This window comes from Marmota flaviventris, chromosome 19 (assembly GCF_047511675.1).
Source record: "Marmota flaviventris isolate mMarFla1 chromosome 19, mMarFla1.hap1, whole genome shotgun sequence".
Taxonomy (NCBI): domain Eukaryota; kingdom Metazoa; phylum Chordata; class Mammalia; order Rodentia; family Sciuridae; genus Marmota; species Marmota flaviventris.
The window spans coordinates 37,103,085-37,120,139 of NC_092516.1; the positions used below are offsets into that span (position 1 = coordinate 37,103,085).

Genomic DNA, 17,055 nt, shown 5'->3' on the forward strand with positions numbered 1-17,055 from the left:
TGTAATTTCTTGGATCTCTTTTCTCATCCTAGAGAATGTTCACTTTTCTACCTAATTTTGCATTCCCTTTCTTCTACTCTCTTCCCCCAGTTCTGGGACTAGAACCCAGGTTGAAAAGTGCTCTGCGGCTGAGTATTTGAATTCTCTCCTTTTTTTTTTTTTTTAAACTGGGGACTGGGGATTGAACCCAGGGGTACTTTACCACTGAGCTACATCCCCAAACCTTTTCATTTTTTGAGACAGGGTCTCATTAAATTACTGAGGCTGGCCTTGAACTTTCGACCCTCCTACCTCAGCCTCCAGAATTGCTGGGATTTCAGGAGAACGCCACCGTGCTCCCCTTGGATTCTCTTTCTTAAAGACATCCCCAGGAATGGTAAAATCTTTGGTCTCCCATATGAGCTGCATCCTCCACGACCTTGAGAGATGCAATACCGAATTATTTCCCTCTTTTTCACAATAAGCTTGTTAGAGCTCTTATAACTAGTGGTAGGGGGAGGGAAAAAAGACAATCCTCCCAAGGGTGTGCCATTTCAAAAATTAAAGGAAATCGCTGGCATCCGAGGGGAGGCCGGAAGCCCAGGAAAAGGAAGTGGGCGAGCACTTGGGGTCCTCAGCCGCCCGCCCCTCGAGCTGCCAGGTCGGGCCTGAGGCTCCCGGGCTTCCCCTTTAAGGGGCGGGGCCAGGGCGGAGCCGGCGGCGGCCGGGGCTCCCAGGCTGCCCTGCGCGCGCGACGGCAGTTCGGCCACGTCCCTGGCCACGTCGCGCCCGCTCTCGCCATCTTCGCCGCTTCCTTTCGGGGGCCGCCGCTGCCGCTTGAGCTGCCGAGCCCCAGGGCTGCCGCGCCGCGCCGACCGCTGCCACCATGAATATCTTCCGGCTGACCGGGGACCTGTCCCACCTGGCGGCCATCGTCATCCTGCTGCTGAAGATCTGGAAGACGCGCTCCTGCGCCGGTGAGCGGCCGGGCAAGGCCCCGAAAAGCTGGGACGCGGGGCCGGGTCACCGGGAGGACCCGCCGGCTTCCGCTGCCCAGCTACCCGTCGGGCCGGCGCTGGGCCGACACACCCCCCCTGGCTGGCTCGCCTGGCGCTCGGGCCTGGCGTGAACCTTCGGCCTCTCTGTTTGGTGCCTGGGCCGAGCCGGGGTGTTGCAGCGCCGGGCCCCGCAGCGCGCTGGGTCCTTTCGCGAACTTGAGTGGTTGGGGCGGAGGGGCGCTGGCCGAATTGCTTACGGCCCTTGTTCTGCCTGAAAAGTTTGTAATGGGAGTGGAGGTCCAGCAAATGTGTCTCCCGCCTTGGGCTTTCCTGGGGCGCTTCTTCAGGCAGGGTCCCGAGTGGGAGGCCCGCGAATCAATGGGACTGGCGGGAGGAGGATGGGCAGGACCGCGTCGGCTCCGCCTGACGTGGCAGCCAGGCCACCCGAGGAGGTGGGGCGGCCAGGGAGTTGGTGCGAGAGGTCATTTCGCTCTCCACCCTGCCCGTTTAAAGACTGAGATTCTTATTAAATCTGTAGGGTATTGAGCCAAGCCTGGGCTTAGAATTGTGTAGGCTTCACCCAAGTCCTGGCAGGATAATGCCTGCCAAGGGAGGGGCCGTGGGAGGTGGGTCTTCTTAGTGAAATTCTTGCTGCTTTGAGAAGCAAGCTAGTTTGTCAAACTCCGAATGCCTCCATCTAATAAGTGGTTCTCCTAAAACCGTGGCGTTGGGTACCGCTGAGGTTTCATGTGGTCTCATGCAGTTCCTGGCTCCACGTCACCAGTGAGTTGGTTCAGCCCCTCCCCAGGAGTGCACATTTTATACAAGCATTGCTGGGAGGTAGTGAACAAACCTTTCTTAGATAATAGCCATGGGGTTTTACACTTAATTAATCCTAAAAGCTTAAGAATTATGAATTTTTTACATAATTTCTTTAAATGCATTATTTTTGATGCTATGGCCTCAAAATGCATTATTTTTGATGTTCGGCCACATGAAATAGCTTTTGATTAACTCATGAACTTAATTTTTTTCAGTTAAAGATGGGTGTCTTAAAGGAAGCAGGTGGCAGAGATTCCCTTTACCTGGTTTATTTATAAAAATCTCCACATTTAAAGTAGCACCATGTTTTTGACTCTGTTTTCTGCAGCCATCACCTGTCTCCCTGGAACATAGCTGAGATCCAGGAAGTAAGCAAAACCAAAAAAGACCTTTGAGCAATCAGAATGGATGTCACAAAGTCCATGTACTGAAACCATGTCTGACATGGAGGTGATCTCTCAATTTTTACATAGTGCTGAGAGGCTCAATTGCATGATTTCCAATGGTAGCAGATTTATTGCAGTGATTATGATAGCTAACGTTTAAGCACTAGCTATGTACTAAGTAGTCAGCTAAGTGCCTTTATACAGCTTATCCCAGGTGGTTTTTAATCTTATGAGGTAGGTGCCATTATTCCCATTCTGAGAACAGAGGAACTGAGTCTTGGGGAATTGAGCAAAGTAGTGATAGAGCCAGGAATGCAACACAATCAGTAATTCACAATTAAGAGTTTTGAATAAATGTCTGCTTTGGGGTAAACAATTCTAGTTTAAATATTAGATGTCAATAGTGTAAATTCTTTTGTTGTTATTACACTGAGATATCATTTTTAATTTTTAGTTTTCTTCAATGTCTTTGTATGTGTCTCTTCATCTTCTTTCTCATATTTCTCAGAATCCTCTCTTCTGGCAGATAGTTAAATGTTGGAGTGTGCTGTCTCCTAAATTTGTATCTAAACTAAGATGTTTGATTGAATTTAGTACAACTCCAGAAATAGAATTCTTAAAGGAACCTTGAGTAACAAAGAGAAAGTGAAAAGATTTGCTGTGTTGGTCATTTTTTAATATTCACTATTTACATTTGGGAGATTTAGAGCATTAACAGAAATATAAAGTACTTCAGCTAAAATGCTAAGAAAGAAAGAAAAATAGATTAGTTTGTGTGTGGTTCCCAAGTATTCCTCAGGTATTAATAAGCTATTCTTATTTGCAGACTTAGGATGATTTTCATTCTGATATGAGTTTTCTTGGTCTTTTAAAAGTCAAAAATCACTAAGATCATTTAATCTGAATTAAATGCTAAATTTAATTCACTGCTTTGTTTTCCCATTATGAATTATAAAAGTTGTGTAGAGACATTTGGAGGAGTAAGAACTTGATAAGAGTTTCTCAAATAACTGGAATAGGAGACACGTACATCCAGATTGTGTTTCTCACTTTGAAAATACTGGTATTGAGGCTCATTTTAGGATTTCAGCACCTGTTTTGAACATGCCTATAGCTTTAGGAACTTAGGGCTTTTTTCCCCTAGAGGAAGGGGTGAGGCAGATTTATGAGGAAGCTGGAGGTTCGGTTTTTATGGCATTTCTAGTTCCAGAATGGTTGCCTTTAAGGACCTATATTAAACTGGGGACAGTGAGTTAATCTTTGAATCTGCATTCTCTTGTGTCTGCATCTGCCATTGTCACTACAGAGGAATGCCCAAATGAAGCATGTCTCCTATTCCTGAACTACCATTGCAACTTGATCCATAGTATACTCAAGTTGTCACTTTTATGTGTGTGTGTCCTAAACCCTGACTTGAATAACCTCAGAGCAAGCTGTGGTTTTTAGATGAAGGACTTTCTAAGTTTTCTTACATATTATTAATAGTTAACAGTGCTGCATCTACTGAACATAAATGACAGTGGAGTCTTTCTGAGACCCAGCCTTACTCCCCAGTCTCCTTCCTTCTTTCCTAGTAGTTGTTAGAAGGTTACAAACTTTTCACCCTATCAAATATGACAGCCAGAATGATGTTTCCACATTTTATATAATTGGATATCAATGGAAAACACCTCATCTTTTATTGGTGTTGAATACTTCAAGAAACGTTTGCATTCTCAGCTCCCTCTTGGAGCTGTCACCTCTGTCCATTTGAGTTCCAGTCTCTTGAGTAATCATTACTCTCAAGCATTTATCGACTACCTACTGTGTGCAAGGCTCTGAGACAGAGTTCAGAGCTGCAGCTGGCAGCAATCAAAGATTTTGCTCTTATGAAAGCTGCAGTGGTACTATACTTCCCTAGTATGTGTGATGCCCTGGGTTATATCCCCAACACCACCCCCCCCCCCAAAAAAAAAAAAAAAGGAAGTCAAGTTGCAGTTCAGTTGAGATAGTAAAACATGTATGAAAAGATGTGGTTGTATGGGCAGTAAATCCTATGGAACTGAAGCAGCAAGAAAGGTCCCAGAGATGCCTCCTTTGACTTTTCCACAAAGGAGTGTACAAGACCTCTGGAGAAAAGAATAAAACTTTGCTGATGGATACAGATGATTTGAATGTATATTCTTATCAGGGTCCTGGATAGGACCCCGCCAGACTGATGAAGAAAAGATAACACATTCCTCCAGATTAATTTATTAATTCAGAATGTTAAAGACAACTGAGAAATAATCTGTAGTATATGTAAATGACAGAAGGTTACTATCCATATTAAAGTAGTCCTACAGGTAAAAACAACTTGATAGAAAAATGAACAAAGTTGGCAGTTTACAGAATAGTAGAAGACCAATTAAGCATAAAAGAATGCCCAGTCACTAGAAGTTTGGAGGTTAGATATTAAAATGACAGCAAATACTGTTTATATGCCTGCTGGGCAGAAAAAGGTTAAGAGAGGTTTAAAAGGTCTAATGTACGAAAGGTATGAAGAAAGGGGCCTTCCCATCTGGTGTTAATGGATATGTAAATTGGCATGTTCTTTCTAGGAGATATTTGACAATATTTACCAAATTTGAAATGTTCATGTCTTTTACTCCAACAATTCTAGGGAATCTGAACTACAGAAATTAGTGTGTGAATAATTGGCATTTGGGTACAAAATGTTTGTTGAATATAAATAAGTACAGAATACTGCTACAGATACAAAGATGTTTGTGCAGGATTTATAACAAGAAAAATTATAAACAATAATGGAGTGGTTGCACAAATTGTGGTATAGCCACATTGAGGAATACTATGCAGTCATTTATAAAGAACAAGGCAGAGCTAAACCTGTTAATAGGAAAAGATGAATCTGAGATACTTAGTTCAAAAGGCAAGTTGGAAGGCTCAAAATTGGCCCCACTTTAACAGTAAACATGCAAACACATAGGAAAAAAACTTTAAAAGTTACACTTAAAATGGAGATGGCAGGGTTGTTCAAGAGACTTTTCACTTTTTATTCCATATATTTTATCCCACTTGAAATTTTCAATAAAATAATTTACATGGATTTTTTTTTTAAATAAGAAAAAAAATGATACAACAGTATGTAATGAGCTGTCATTTCTCAAGCATTTGCAGTGGCAGGTATATTATATTATAAAACTTTAACTTCTCTTTTGATTCCCACAGTTAGTATAATTTTTCCCCATTTGACAGATACAGAGGGTATTTGACAGATACAGAGGGTAAGGTCAGGGTGATATATAATGGAGCCTGTACCACAAGTGGCCGAGTTTGAACCTAGAAGCTCTAGATCCAAAGCCTCATTTTTCCTAAGTCACATTCTGTAATAAGAGAAAAAAGCCTTGTTAAGAGGTTGTTCTTAACCACTAAGCCAAGAATTCCAGGGAACATCCAGATCCTTTGAGAGTGGATAGGAGCACAGTTGCAGTGCTGCCCTGAGGACTGTCCTGTGGTCTGACTTGCATTGCTTTGTTGTATCCCTGCTATTACCAGGAGAACAATTCCTGGACTTTTTTTTTGGTTGAGGAATCTATTCAACCAATAGAAATGTAAGGAAAGACGCCTTTCACTTGCAGTATAATAACATACAATGAGGTATATAGTTTAGGCTTTTATAAACTTCACTTGACCCTGTGGGAAAAGACCAGAATGATGTTAAATTTAATGAATTATTTCCATTTGGCAAGTTATTCTCCTGAATGTGTAACTTGGTGCATTTTGTGTTAGGACGCCAGTTTCTGAAACCTTTACAGTTGAATATTCTATAAGTACATATTACATGATACAGTCTTAGCAAGGAGGTATTGGCTGGGGGTAGAGGTCAATGTTAGAGTGCTTGTCTTGAAGACACGAGGCCCTGGGTTCCATCTCAGTACCACCACCCCCCCCCCCCAAAAAAAAAATAAATAAAAAATAGAAATAAAACAGGGAGGTAGCCATTCTGACTTAGCAGTTATTTCACATGACCAGGTAATTTCTGCCCCATTCCCTTCTGTCTTCACCTGGTATATCTGCCTTTCTGGGAATTCAGGACAGTTTTGCAATTTTAAAGCATAAAGCTGCTACTTGTTAATCAAGATTCAGACTAGGGGGCTGAAGTTGTGGCTCAGTGGTAGAGCGCTTGCCTAGCATACATGAGGCACTGGGTTCGATTCTCAGCACCGCATGTAAATGAATAGAATAAAAGTTCTGTCAGTATCTGAAAGAAAAAACAAAAAAGATTCAGGCTAGGGAGAATTGTGTAGAACTATTCATTTCCCAGCATGCTGGTTCTTGCATGGAACAGGACCTGTCTCCTCGGTTCCATGCTCACCCTGGGGTCTTTCCCACCCTCTAGCTGGTAGTAAATTAGGGCAGAACTTATATAGCACATTGTCTGTTTATAGTCATAGAGACACAGTGGGACTTGGAAATTCTTCAGAAGTATTATCCCAAAATACCACTCGAGAATTTCCCATATGACATGGAAATATTTTCTGGACCCTGCTGTGGGTCAGGCCCAGTGCCCAGCACAGGAAATATAAAATGGAATAAGGTACGACCCCAACCTTTAGAGATTTCTGTGTCAGGTGGGAGTTTGAGGGGAGAGGAGAGGCAGGAACCAGGTCATCACAATGTATCTTTATAGCTCTCTAATAGGAGGTAGCCCAGCAGTTGATATGAAGGAGTTCCCATTGTATGCCTGCTGAATGAATGCCAACCATTGAAGAAGGGCATCTCAGAGATGACCTCCCAGGGGAGGTGATAGGTGAGTTGGGTTACAAAGGGGAAGGATCAGAGCTATATGATGGTTCTAAGTTTTTAGTTTGGAATGCTGAAAAGAAGGCTTAAGTCTGCTTGGCTTCCAAAGCTCCGTTAGAATAAACTCTGTACATCAAAATGTACCCATCTCTATCCTGTAAGTTTTAATTTAAAATATTAGAATGAGCCACATAGCAAATGTCTTCAACAGATTCCAAATGTGAGCTGTCTGCTCCCTTTTCTTTCCACATCTTGTATTCTCTTTCCAGTTTTTAGTACCAACTTCATTGTTTATCCTTTGGAACATTGATCTCTGATAGAAAAAAAAAAGGGTCTTTATTACTGAGGAAAGGCTATAAACAAAGCACCTTATGGCCTGCATCGCCATTGACCCTCAAAATGGGTTTCTGTTGATCAATTTGGAAAGACAGAGTCATCTTTTTCTAAATTTTGATTGCTTTGTGTATAGGCTGGAACTGCAGTTACTTACATTTAAAAAATAACATTCTTAATCCAGGCTCTTAATTTTAGCAAGCTGCAGATGCTTATAAAATGCATTGAAAAACAATGTAATTTTCATGTTCCAGAGGAGTGTTGCTAATGACTTAAATGCAGTGACATTTGAAATGTGTAATGATATGAAGTTTTGCATTATAGTTGAGGGTGGGTAGATTCTGGTATCTAATCAGCTTTCAGTTTCCTTAAAGAATTTGCCCAGTCTCCATAGTTCACACCATTTGTCACATAAACATTTGGTCAAATGTAGATGTCAGAAAAGCCATGTGAACTATTCTCTCTCAGCTGAGTGTGGATGTACTGCTTTGGAGATGGGTTGGTGGTAGAAATGAAAACAGTTTCAAGTTATGCCAAAGTTAGACACATCTGAAGACTGCCTGTAGTTGTAGGTTCCTACTCTTGTGTTTATCATAGCATCCAGGAATATGTTTAAACAAATATCAGATTGGTTGTGTGATGGATCTTAAATGATGGAGTTTCTGAAAATCAGTACATCCAAGTAAATGCTGTTTTCAGCAAAGTAGTCACCTTGGGAGGTCATGCCATTTTTTCCAGGGGATGCAGGGTTATTGCTCAGATTCTTACCTAAAACAGTTCCTCAGTTGAATCCTCATCTCCTTAATTAGAGTAAATTCTAACTCTATACTCAAGAGATTTATCACCATGGATATACACTTTTTAAGTGGAAAGAAAGATCTGAAGGTAAAGACAAGTTACAACACAAACAGCACAATTATTAAAAGAAATTTATTCCTACCTAAGGTGACATATTTGAGAAGTATAATGTTAATGTTCATTTGAAGAATATGTCTAGGTATGTTGGAAATGGTGTAACAAAGTCATTTTCCTAAGTTACCAGTCATAGTAAGACAAAGTTGATGGAGCCTTCCAAAAGGAGTGTGTTCGGCGGGGGTGGGGGGGTTGTGGCTCAGTGGTAGAGCGCTTGCCTAGCATATGTGAGGCACTGAGTTTGAGCCTCAGCACCACATGAAAATAAATAAATAGATAAAAATAAAGATGGGGCGGGGAAGGAGTGTGTTTAAGAGTTGTCAAAGGAAAGAAAATTGAAACTGCTCTTGTTTACTCATCCCCAAAGCTCAGCCTTTGACTCCCAAGTGTTCACTTTCCCTATCTGCACTTCTTGCACAGTGTGATCTCAGGAGTTGTAAAGCTCTCCAGGGCTTTTCTAATGCTTTACTTTTGTTTCTTTAGGTATTTCTGGGAAAAGCCAGCTTCTGTTTGCACTGGTCTTTACAACTCGTTACCTGGATCTTTTTACTTCATTTATTTCATTATATAATACATCTATGAAGGTATGGTATGGCATCTGGTAGGATGTATTTTATCTGTAATATACAGATCTATGGAAGCTGTCAATTTATGTCAGTTTTTTTTTTTCTTTTTTTTTTGGTTTAGTTTTGGGGTACTAGGGATTGAACTTGGGGAGTTATTCATCCCTAGTTCTTTTATTTTTTATTTTAAGACAGGACTCACTAAGTTGCTGAGGCTGGCCTCAAACTTGTGATCTTCCTGCCTCAGCCTCCTAAGCTGCTGAGATTATAGGCATATGCCACCACACCCTGCTTCCCTGGTTCTTTTTATTTTTTATTTTGAAACAAGGTCAGAGTTGCTTAGACTGGCCTTGAACTTGTGGTCTTCTTGCCTCAGCCTCCTGAATATCTGGGAGCTTGTGTTTTTTTAATTAAAAATCTCCAAGAATACTATCTAAATATGCTGTTGTGTTCTTAAAAACTTTTAGACCACCTTCTGTGTATAACTTGAAATAGTTATCATTAAGCATACATTTCTGTTTCAAAACAATCATTTAAAGTACTTTTACTTAGAGGTTTTAAAATTTAAGTTCCTTAAATATGATAGAGCTTCTAAAGCTCTTGATAACCCTGTAAGGAAGAGGGATTTTCAAGCACTGGGAAATTATAGACTTCCCAGAGAAACATAGCAAGTCAGTACATAATGAGGAATTAAAGCTGGAACTTCTGGTTGTAGAGTCTTGTTTTGCTGCTGCGTATAATCTTGCACTTTTTTTCTTTTTTCCACTTAGTTTTTCCTAAACTTCTGTGTTTGTGCTCTCATTGTTTATTTTGTCATGTTTAAATAATGTCTGCACCACAATTTACTTAATAATATGTTTTAAACCTTTTAACTTGTCCTAAGCATTCATATCCATGACACCTTTGGTGTCCTTTTATATTTCTTTTAATTCATGTTAAAGCAAATGAGTAACTATTAAAATACAAAATGCTGCATACCCCTAACATTTATATACACTGTGGTCATAGTTCACACTTGAGGAAGCACTGCCTCAGTTCTTTTCCACAATCATTGAGCTTGTGTTATAAATACCTACAGAGTTAGGCACTGAGCATTTGATTTGAAAAATAAGCAAGTCTTATAGTCTGGTGTGGGAGAAGAGGCAGATCATCCCAGCACTAAATAAATGACTGCAATTTGTGATGGACGCAATGAAGGAAAAGTAGAGAGGTTTTCAGGATGTGTAATAGGTGTCTGATTTCTTTCTTTCATTCATTCATTCTACAAAATCCGAGCACCTGGATGCTGGACATTGTTCTAGTTATTTGGTTATAGCTACACCTAAGGAAGTAATATTTAAGTTGAAGCCTGTTGGTGTGGAATTTCAGTAAGTGTCCCCCCAGCACATTGTGTTCAAATGTGTATTTTAAGCACCATTAAAATAAACAAAGCAATATTTGAATTTGTGTTCTTTACTAAAAATCAAATTTGACTTGGTGCCGTGGCCTAATTCTAGCTCTTGGAGGTTGAGGCAGGAGGATTGCAAGTTTGAGGCCAGCCTGAGCAACTTAGCAAGACCCTGAATCAAAATAAAATGTAAAAATGACTTGGGATGTAGCAAAGATAATAAAGACAAAGATGTTCCATCTTATCACTTCTAGTCAAAATAGTGGAGGTTCTAATTGTTGCAATAAAATAATAGAACATACATACAAATTGGAAAAGAAGTAGTAAAACTTTTTATCTGCAAATGATGTGATCACCTGTATAAGAAATCCTACAGAACCTATAAAAAAAACTACTAGAACTAGTTAGTTTAACACAACGGCAGGATACAGTATCAATCCACCACTACCTCAAAAAAAAGAAGGAAGGGGGAAAAAAAGCAAATTTGAGTCACCTGTAATCATTCCATTCTTTACTAAGCAATGGAAACCTAGTAATCAGGAAACAATCAACTGTCTTAAAAATGGCTAAGTCCCTGCTTGGTGCCTGGGCAAACTGAAACTGCAGGCATTAAAGGTATGTGAGCCAGAATCCTCTACCTCCTCTTTAGGAGTACCACCTTTCAGAGGAATTCTTCTGGTTTGCTTGATTGCAATTCCTAAGCATTGTGTCCTGAAAGCTGGTGGAGTTAGACCCAAGTTGTACATCCTCATGTTTTACTTGAACTTTAAGCACTAGTGAGAGGAGACGAACAGCTGTTGTTTCCCAGTGGCTGCTAAGGCCTGGATGGACCGAACCTCCCTGGCTCCACCTGGCCTGCTGGGGCCCCTGGCTGCCAGGAGCCTCTTCTGCATATGTGCCAGAAGAGGGCACAGTGTAAATGCACATGTATATGTACTTTATTTATGCATGTGTATGATTATGACTGACAATTTGAATAGTGTTGACTGTTTACTTTCAAATATAACTGTATAATATACCAGGGACTCTTTAATGTCTTTGTGGGTTGTTTACATTGTTTTTAGGCATATGAAGGCTTGATGATTGCTCTCATTTTCCTGTTAAGTAGTTTGCCCAAATGTTTTTCTAATTGTTTGTCAAGTCATATTTCCTAAGGAGAAGTAGTACCAAGTAGGGTGGTCCCTATCCCAGTTGTCTCTATGCACTAAATCTGCTGTTGATTCTTGAGCCTAAATTTCTGCAATTTGAAAATTGATGTAATTTCAGCATATCAGACCTTTTTCCTTGGTCAGGTGACTAGATGATATTTGACCTTTTAAAGATGAAAGAACACATAACTTAATTGTAAGTCCTTGAGCAGTTATACTGCCATGTGCACAAAATCATTCCCTTAGAGGCAGCAATGTTTTCCAAATTATCATTAACTTTAGGTTTTGCTTTTGTTATGTTACCAAACCATTTCATAACAATTTTCCAAATGTTCAGTGTTAAAAGTAACATAATTTAAGTAAATCATCATGGCAGAGTTTAACTTGAATTGCATTGCATCTTTTCTTTACAAAAATGCTAGCCAAGGAATATGCTAGAAGGAAGTTCATGGGTTTTGAACTGCATTGAACTTTTTTTTTTCTTTAATCTGCTGTAATAGTAAGATGAGATTAAAGTTTATTTCTTTGGCAGTTTTATTAAAAAGTGAAACTTACAGTTGACATTTGACCCAACAAACCCACTCCTAGATATAAAACCAAGAGAAACGAAAAGTTATGTTCTCATAAAAGCCTGTAACATGTTGATAGCAGCGTTGTCCACCACCCTTCCACACTGGAAACCATCTAGCTGTCCTCTAACTGGTGAGTGAATAGACAACTTATGATGTGCCCTCACAATGGGCCAGTACTCATCAATAAAATGGATTATTAATGCTATGCTGGACACAGTGGCCATTCCTATAATCCCAGCTACTCTGGAGGCTGAGGCAGGAGAATGGCAGATTCAAAACTAGCTTGAGCAACTTTGTTAGATCTGTCTCAAAATAAATAGCTGGGGGTGTGGCTCAGTGGTAGAACACCCCTGAGTTCAATCCCCAGACAGTGGAGGATGGGAAGCAACTAGTTTGTTGGCTTTCAGATGCATTGTGCTAACTGAAAGAGGCCACATGCAAAAGGCAACATGCTGTCTGACTTCATTTATGTGGCATTCTAGAAAAGGCAAAGTGGGACAGGGATGATTAAAGGTGAAGCCTGGAGAGGCTTGACTTTGTACAAAGACAGGATGATGGAATTTTGGGTTTAATGGATAAAATTTCCTGTTTATATCACTCAGAAGTATACATCTCCCCAAAGTGAATTTTACTATGTTTAAATTAAAAACAAAAACAAACAAAGCAACTGGTGATGTAGAAAGCTGAGGAGTTGAAACAATTGCAATGTATTGACAACCTGGTATTTTTCTTTTGGTTTTAGCTTATCTATATTGCCTGCTCTTATGCCACGGTGTACCTGATCTACATGAAATTTAAGGCAACCTATGATGGAAATCATGATACCTTCCGAGTGGAGTTTCTGGTGGTCCCTGTGGGAGGACTCTCATTTCTGGTCAATCACGATTTCTCTCCTTTAGAGGTTAGTTAAGGTCTTATTTAGTAGTCATGTCTGGTTCTCTAAGGAAATAAACCTATATGCAGATAATGTGGAGTTTTGTTTTTGTTTTTCAGGTAAACTTCTGATGCAACATGAACTATTTGGTGTAAATATATTATAGACAGGAATTAAAGCATGCAAGTATTTGGGTGTCTGTTGACAGCTTATCCCCTGACTGTCCTTGAGAAAGAACTCAAAACTGTTTTATTATCTTAACTTCTGTGGTTCCAAACACAGCCCTGCCTGTCCTTGTGTTTGAAGATAATATGGTCTTCTCCCTACTCTGACTAGGTTTTGTTTCCTTTCCACATATGGATGTTGCACACTGATTTTGTGTCTATGCATCTCCTAAGCAGCACTCCTAAACTTCTTACCCTTGGGGACAGTGATTTATGGTGCTCTTTACACTACAGTGGAGTGAATTGTTCCTAAGTGCCTCTTTCCCAGTGAAGAGCTGCTGATTAGCACCTTGGTGTTTACTAAGTTACTGCAGTGCTCTTGGTTGTCTGATAAATGCTGGGAGTGCCTAGACTACTTATAAGTCTTTCTTTTGTCAACATGAGCAAAGTACCACATCGGACAGAGTTTTCATAATTACACTTCCAATTTCTGAACCCTTTGATTTAACTACTCCTGAAAGCCTGAAGACTAATAAAAATATAAGTCCTTGACTTATGATGGGGTTGTATCCTGATAAACCCCTTGTAAGTTGAAAAAGTATTTAATAACATCTAACCTACCAGAAATCAGCTTAGCAACATATGGTACATTTTAGAATGTTGATTGTGTCCCCTTGGGATGGTGTGGTTTACTGGTGAGGCTGCTGCTGCTGCCCAACATTAAAGCAGAGTGTCATAGTGCATATCAGTAGTCTAGGAAAAGATCAAAATTCACAGTATCCTTCTACTGAGTGTGTATTGCTTTCACACAATCATAAAATAATAAATTATAAGTCGAAAATTTATGTCAGAGGTCACCTGTAAGTGAAAAATATAGGAGTCTGGAAAAGATCAATTGGTAAGGAAAAACAGCAGTGATGAAGTAGAAGGAACACAGTTATCAATATTTTTTTTTTCTTTCATTTTGGGGATGGAACCCACGGGGGCACTTTACCACTCAGCTTCATCTCTAGCCCATTTTACTTTTTTTTTTTCCTCTAATATTTATTTTTTAGGTGTAGATGGACACAACACAATGCCTTTATTTTTATGTGGTGTTGTGGATCAAACTCGGGTCCCACCTGTGCTAGGTGAGTGCTCTACTGCTGAGCCACAATCCCAGCCCTACCATTTTACTTTTTATTTGGGACAGGGTCTCATGGAGTTGCTGAGGCTGACCTTGAACTTGTGATCTTCTTGTTTCAGCCTCCTGAATTGCTGAGATTACAGGTGTGAGCCACTGTGCCCAGTGAACTATTGGTATTATTAACCCTGGCAGAAATCAGGGCTGATTGGAGACTCTAGATTTAGAGTAAAACATGCTTGTCCAGGAGGAACATCTTACATGTAGATTCATAGAATGTTATACAGGGAAAAATAAGGTGTTAGACAAGGTAGTGAAAATCCAGAGGTAAAGGTGTCCAAGTTACCCAGCTTGTCTTGGGCAGTGCCCATGTTGCTTAACTATCTGTGATGTATGTAGTCTCTATGCTGCTATTTGAGGCCGAGATGCCCATACCCAGACTTCTTACTCTTTAAGCTACTCTATAGTAAAGCAAGAGTATTTCCCCTGAACATGTGGTGGGCACAAAATCCTGACTGAAGTTTGCCCTTTCTCTTCCAGATTTTATGGACCTTCTCCATCTACCTTGAATCAGTGGCCATCCTTCCACAGCTCTTTATGATCAGCAAGACTGGGGAGGCTGAGACCATCACTACCCACTACCTGTTCTTCCTGGGCCTCTACCGTGCTTTGTATCTTGTCAATTGGATCTGGCGCTTCTATTTTGAGGGCTTCTTTGACCTTATTGCTGTAGTGGCTGGTGTAGTCCAGACCATTCTATACTGCGACTTCTTCTACTTGTACATCACAAAAGGTATGTTGGGTCTGGCCTTCATGGTTCCTGTAGGCACATCCTTTATTGGGAGCTTGCTTACCATTTCCCTTGTCCAACTCTGCTTATCTGACACTATGACTCTCAGAACAGAACTGGCTTCAGGAAAATTCATTTTCATAGTTGTCAAATAAAATTCAAGATCAGGGCTTTGGGTCTGATATATAGGACCTTTTTTCCTTTGGCTACAGTTCCCACCCCCCCCCTGAAATGGCACATTTTCATTATGAAAGATTCAAATCAGAATTAATTTCAAAAGATGGTCATCAAGATCCTACCCCTAAGAGATAATCACTGTTAACCCATTTTGTCCCATTGTCTGAGATAAAAACATATAATACATAATTATATAAGACATAACATAATCATATAGCAAAGATAATATAACAACTGTAATATGTGACATTAATATATAAGTTCCATATTGTTATTCCAGTTTATTTTAATGTGCCTGTGTCAATTTCATTGAAATATTTTCAGAATTGAAAAATTGAGATCTTTGATTAACGTTTCAATAATCATAATTCCAGATATTTTTTCTTTTTTTTTTTTTTTTTAAGAGAGAGCGAGAGAGAGAAATTTTTTTTTTTTTAAATATTTATTTTTTAGTTTTCGGCAGACACAACATCTTTGTTTGTATGTGGTGCTGAGGATCGAACCCGGGCCACACGCATGCCAGGCGAGCGCGCTACCGCTTGAGCCACATCCCCAGCTCCAGATATTTCTTGAGTGTATACAGACACTTCATTTAAACTATATTTACTATTCTGTGATCTGCTTTTTTCCCAAGTCACATTTTTTCATGCAATAAATAGAAATTATCCATATAGACTTTCATTATGTGTTGTATATACTATAATTTATTTTTTTAATTTGCTGCTATTAAAATTCTGTGCTTAAATCAACCTCCTTATATGTACATTTATAGTTTCATGTTTGCATGAATATAAAATATGTGAACTTTACAAATATCTGATGAAAACTATGGTCCTTGCTCATAAAAAGTATATATTTATACATATGTACACAAATTCATGTGTATTATTGTGGGGAATTCAGGAGTACCTAAAGCTATAACCACAGATTCCAACCTAAGTATCCTTGCTGTATAGTAACATTCCTCATGGTAGACTTGCTCCATAAAGGAACATATTTATCGTGTGTGTGTGTAGGAGGGTAGTGAGGATTGAACCTATGGGCACTCTACCACTGAGCTACATCCCTAGCCCTTTTTACTTTTTATTTTGAGATAGAGTCTTACTAAGTTGCTGAGGTTCTTGCTAAGATGCCTCAAACTTGGCATCTTCCTGCCTCAGCCTCCCAAAAGCATGTGCCACTACAGCCAACTTTAATATCCAAAATTTCAAGACCCCTTTCATAAGTCATATTTAATATATGTTGATGTGGGGGGGAAAATCATAACAAAGAGTAGATGTAAATTTGGTGGTGCTTTTAGTTGAATTTATATTTTTTTAATGTAATTGCTTATATCCTTGTATTTACTGGGTAGAATCTTGTGTATGACAGCCTTCTAAGCATGAGAAAAAGGAAACTGAGGTTGTCAATATCAGTAACATTTTCTCTTCCTCTATTTACAATTCTAGTACTCAAGGGAAAGAAGCTCAGTTTGCCAGCGTAAGTGCCAAAGACCATCAGCAGCCTCTGTCCTTCAGGGTGCGTGGACAGAATTCTTAACCACAGCAAAGGCATGAGATGCTTGATGCGGAAAATCAGAAACTTAACTCTTTTGTTGCAGACAGTCATCAGTGGCTCTGTAAGAAAGCAGAGGAAAAGAACCAGAAGGTTTCTGTTTAATGCATCTTGCCTTATCTTTTTTTATTACTATGTACAAAGATTTTTTTACACAAAGAAACTTAATGCTGTATTAATAAATTCAGTGTGTAGTTTAATTGGGATAGTTCCAAAAGTGATGATTTTTTGTGAGGAATAAGTGCAAACTTTTTTATTTTTAAAAATTCTTGGAAATTGTTGATTGTGTCTGCAATGAAATCGTACTCCTTGGCAGTTGGTAGATTATCTATTCTAACATCTATCAAACTTGCATTCCACTATATTTATTTTTTGCCAAAAAGATGAGTTATTTTTGTTTGAAATCTGAGACACTATGTTGAATTTTGTTTATCTGTCCAAATTTATTTCTGCCAGCCGTGGAAATCCTTCTGTGGACATCACAACACTAC

The 17,055-nt window shown here is 39.6% G+C and overlaps 1 protein-coding gene across 2 annotated transcripts; it reads left to right on the forward strand.

The window, feature by feature from the left end:
• Positions 1–739: 739 nt before the first annotated feature.
• Kdelr2 (KDEL endoplasmic reticulum protein retention receptor 2) lies at positions 740–16,652 on the forward strand. Of its 2 annotated transcripts, none has more exons than XM_027920189.3 (5): positions 740–956; positions 8,696–8,796; positions 12,625–12,783; positions 14,584–14,836; positions 16,459–16,652. In XM_027920189.3, exons 1-5 carry the CDS (start codon positions 866–868, stop codon positions 16,491–16,493), a joined length of 639 nt encoding a protein of 212 aa, XP_027775990.1. In that variant the 5' UTR covers positions 740–865; the 3' UTR covers positions 16,494–16,652. The 2 variants fall into 2 exon arrangements, with proteins under 2 accessions (XP_027775990.1, XP_071461338.1); XM_071605237.1 differs by lacking the exon at positions 16,459–16,652 and adding an exon at positions 15,464–15,759.
• The last annotated feature ends 403 nt before the right edge of the window (positions 16,653–17,055 follow it).

Bases quoted from the DNA above. Each gene is read 5' to 3' on its own strand.
- Kdelr2 (XM_071605237.1), top strand. From the start codon at position 866: ATGAATATCTTCCGGCTGACCGGGGACCTGTCCCACCTGGCGGCCATC. The intron at 957-8,695 runs GTGAGCGGCCGG...TTGTTTCTTTAG, and splicing joins GAAGACGCGCTCCTGCGCCG to GTATTTCTGGGAAAAGCCAG. The intron at 12,784-14,583 runs GTTAGTTAAGGT...TTTCTCTTCCAG, and splicing joins ACGATTTCTCTCCTTTAGAG to ATTTTATGGACCTTCTCCAT.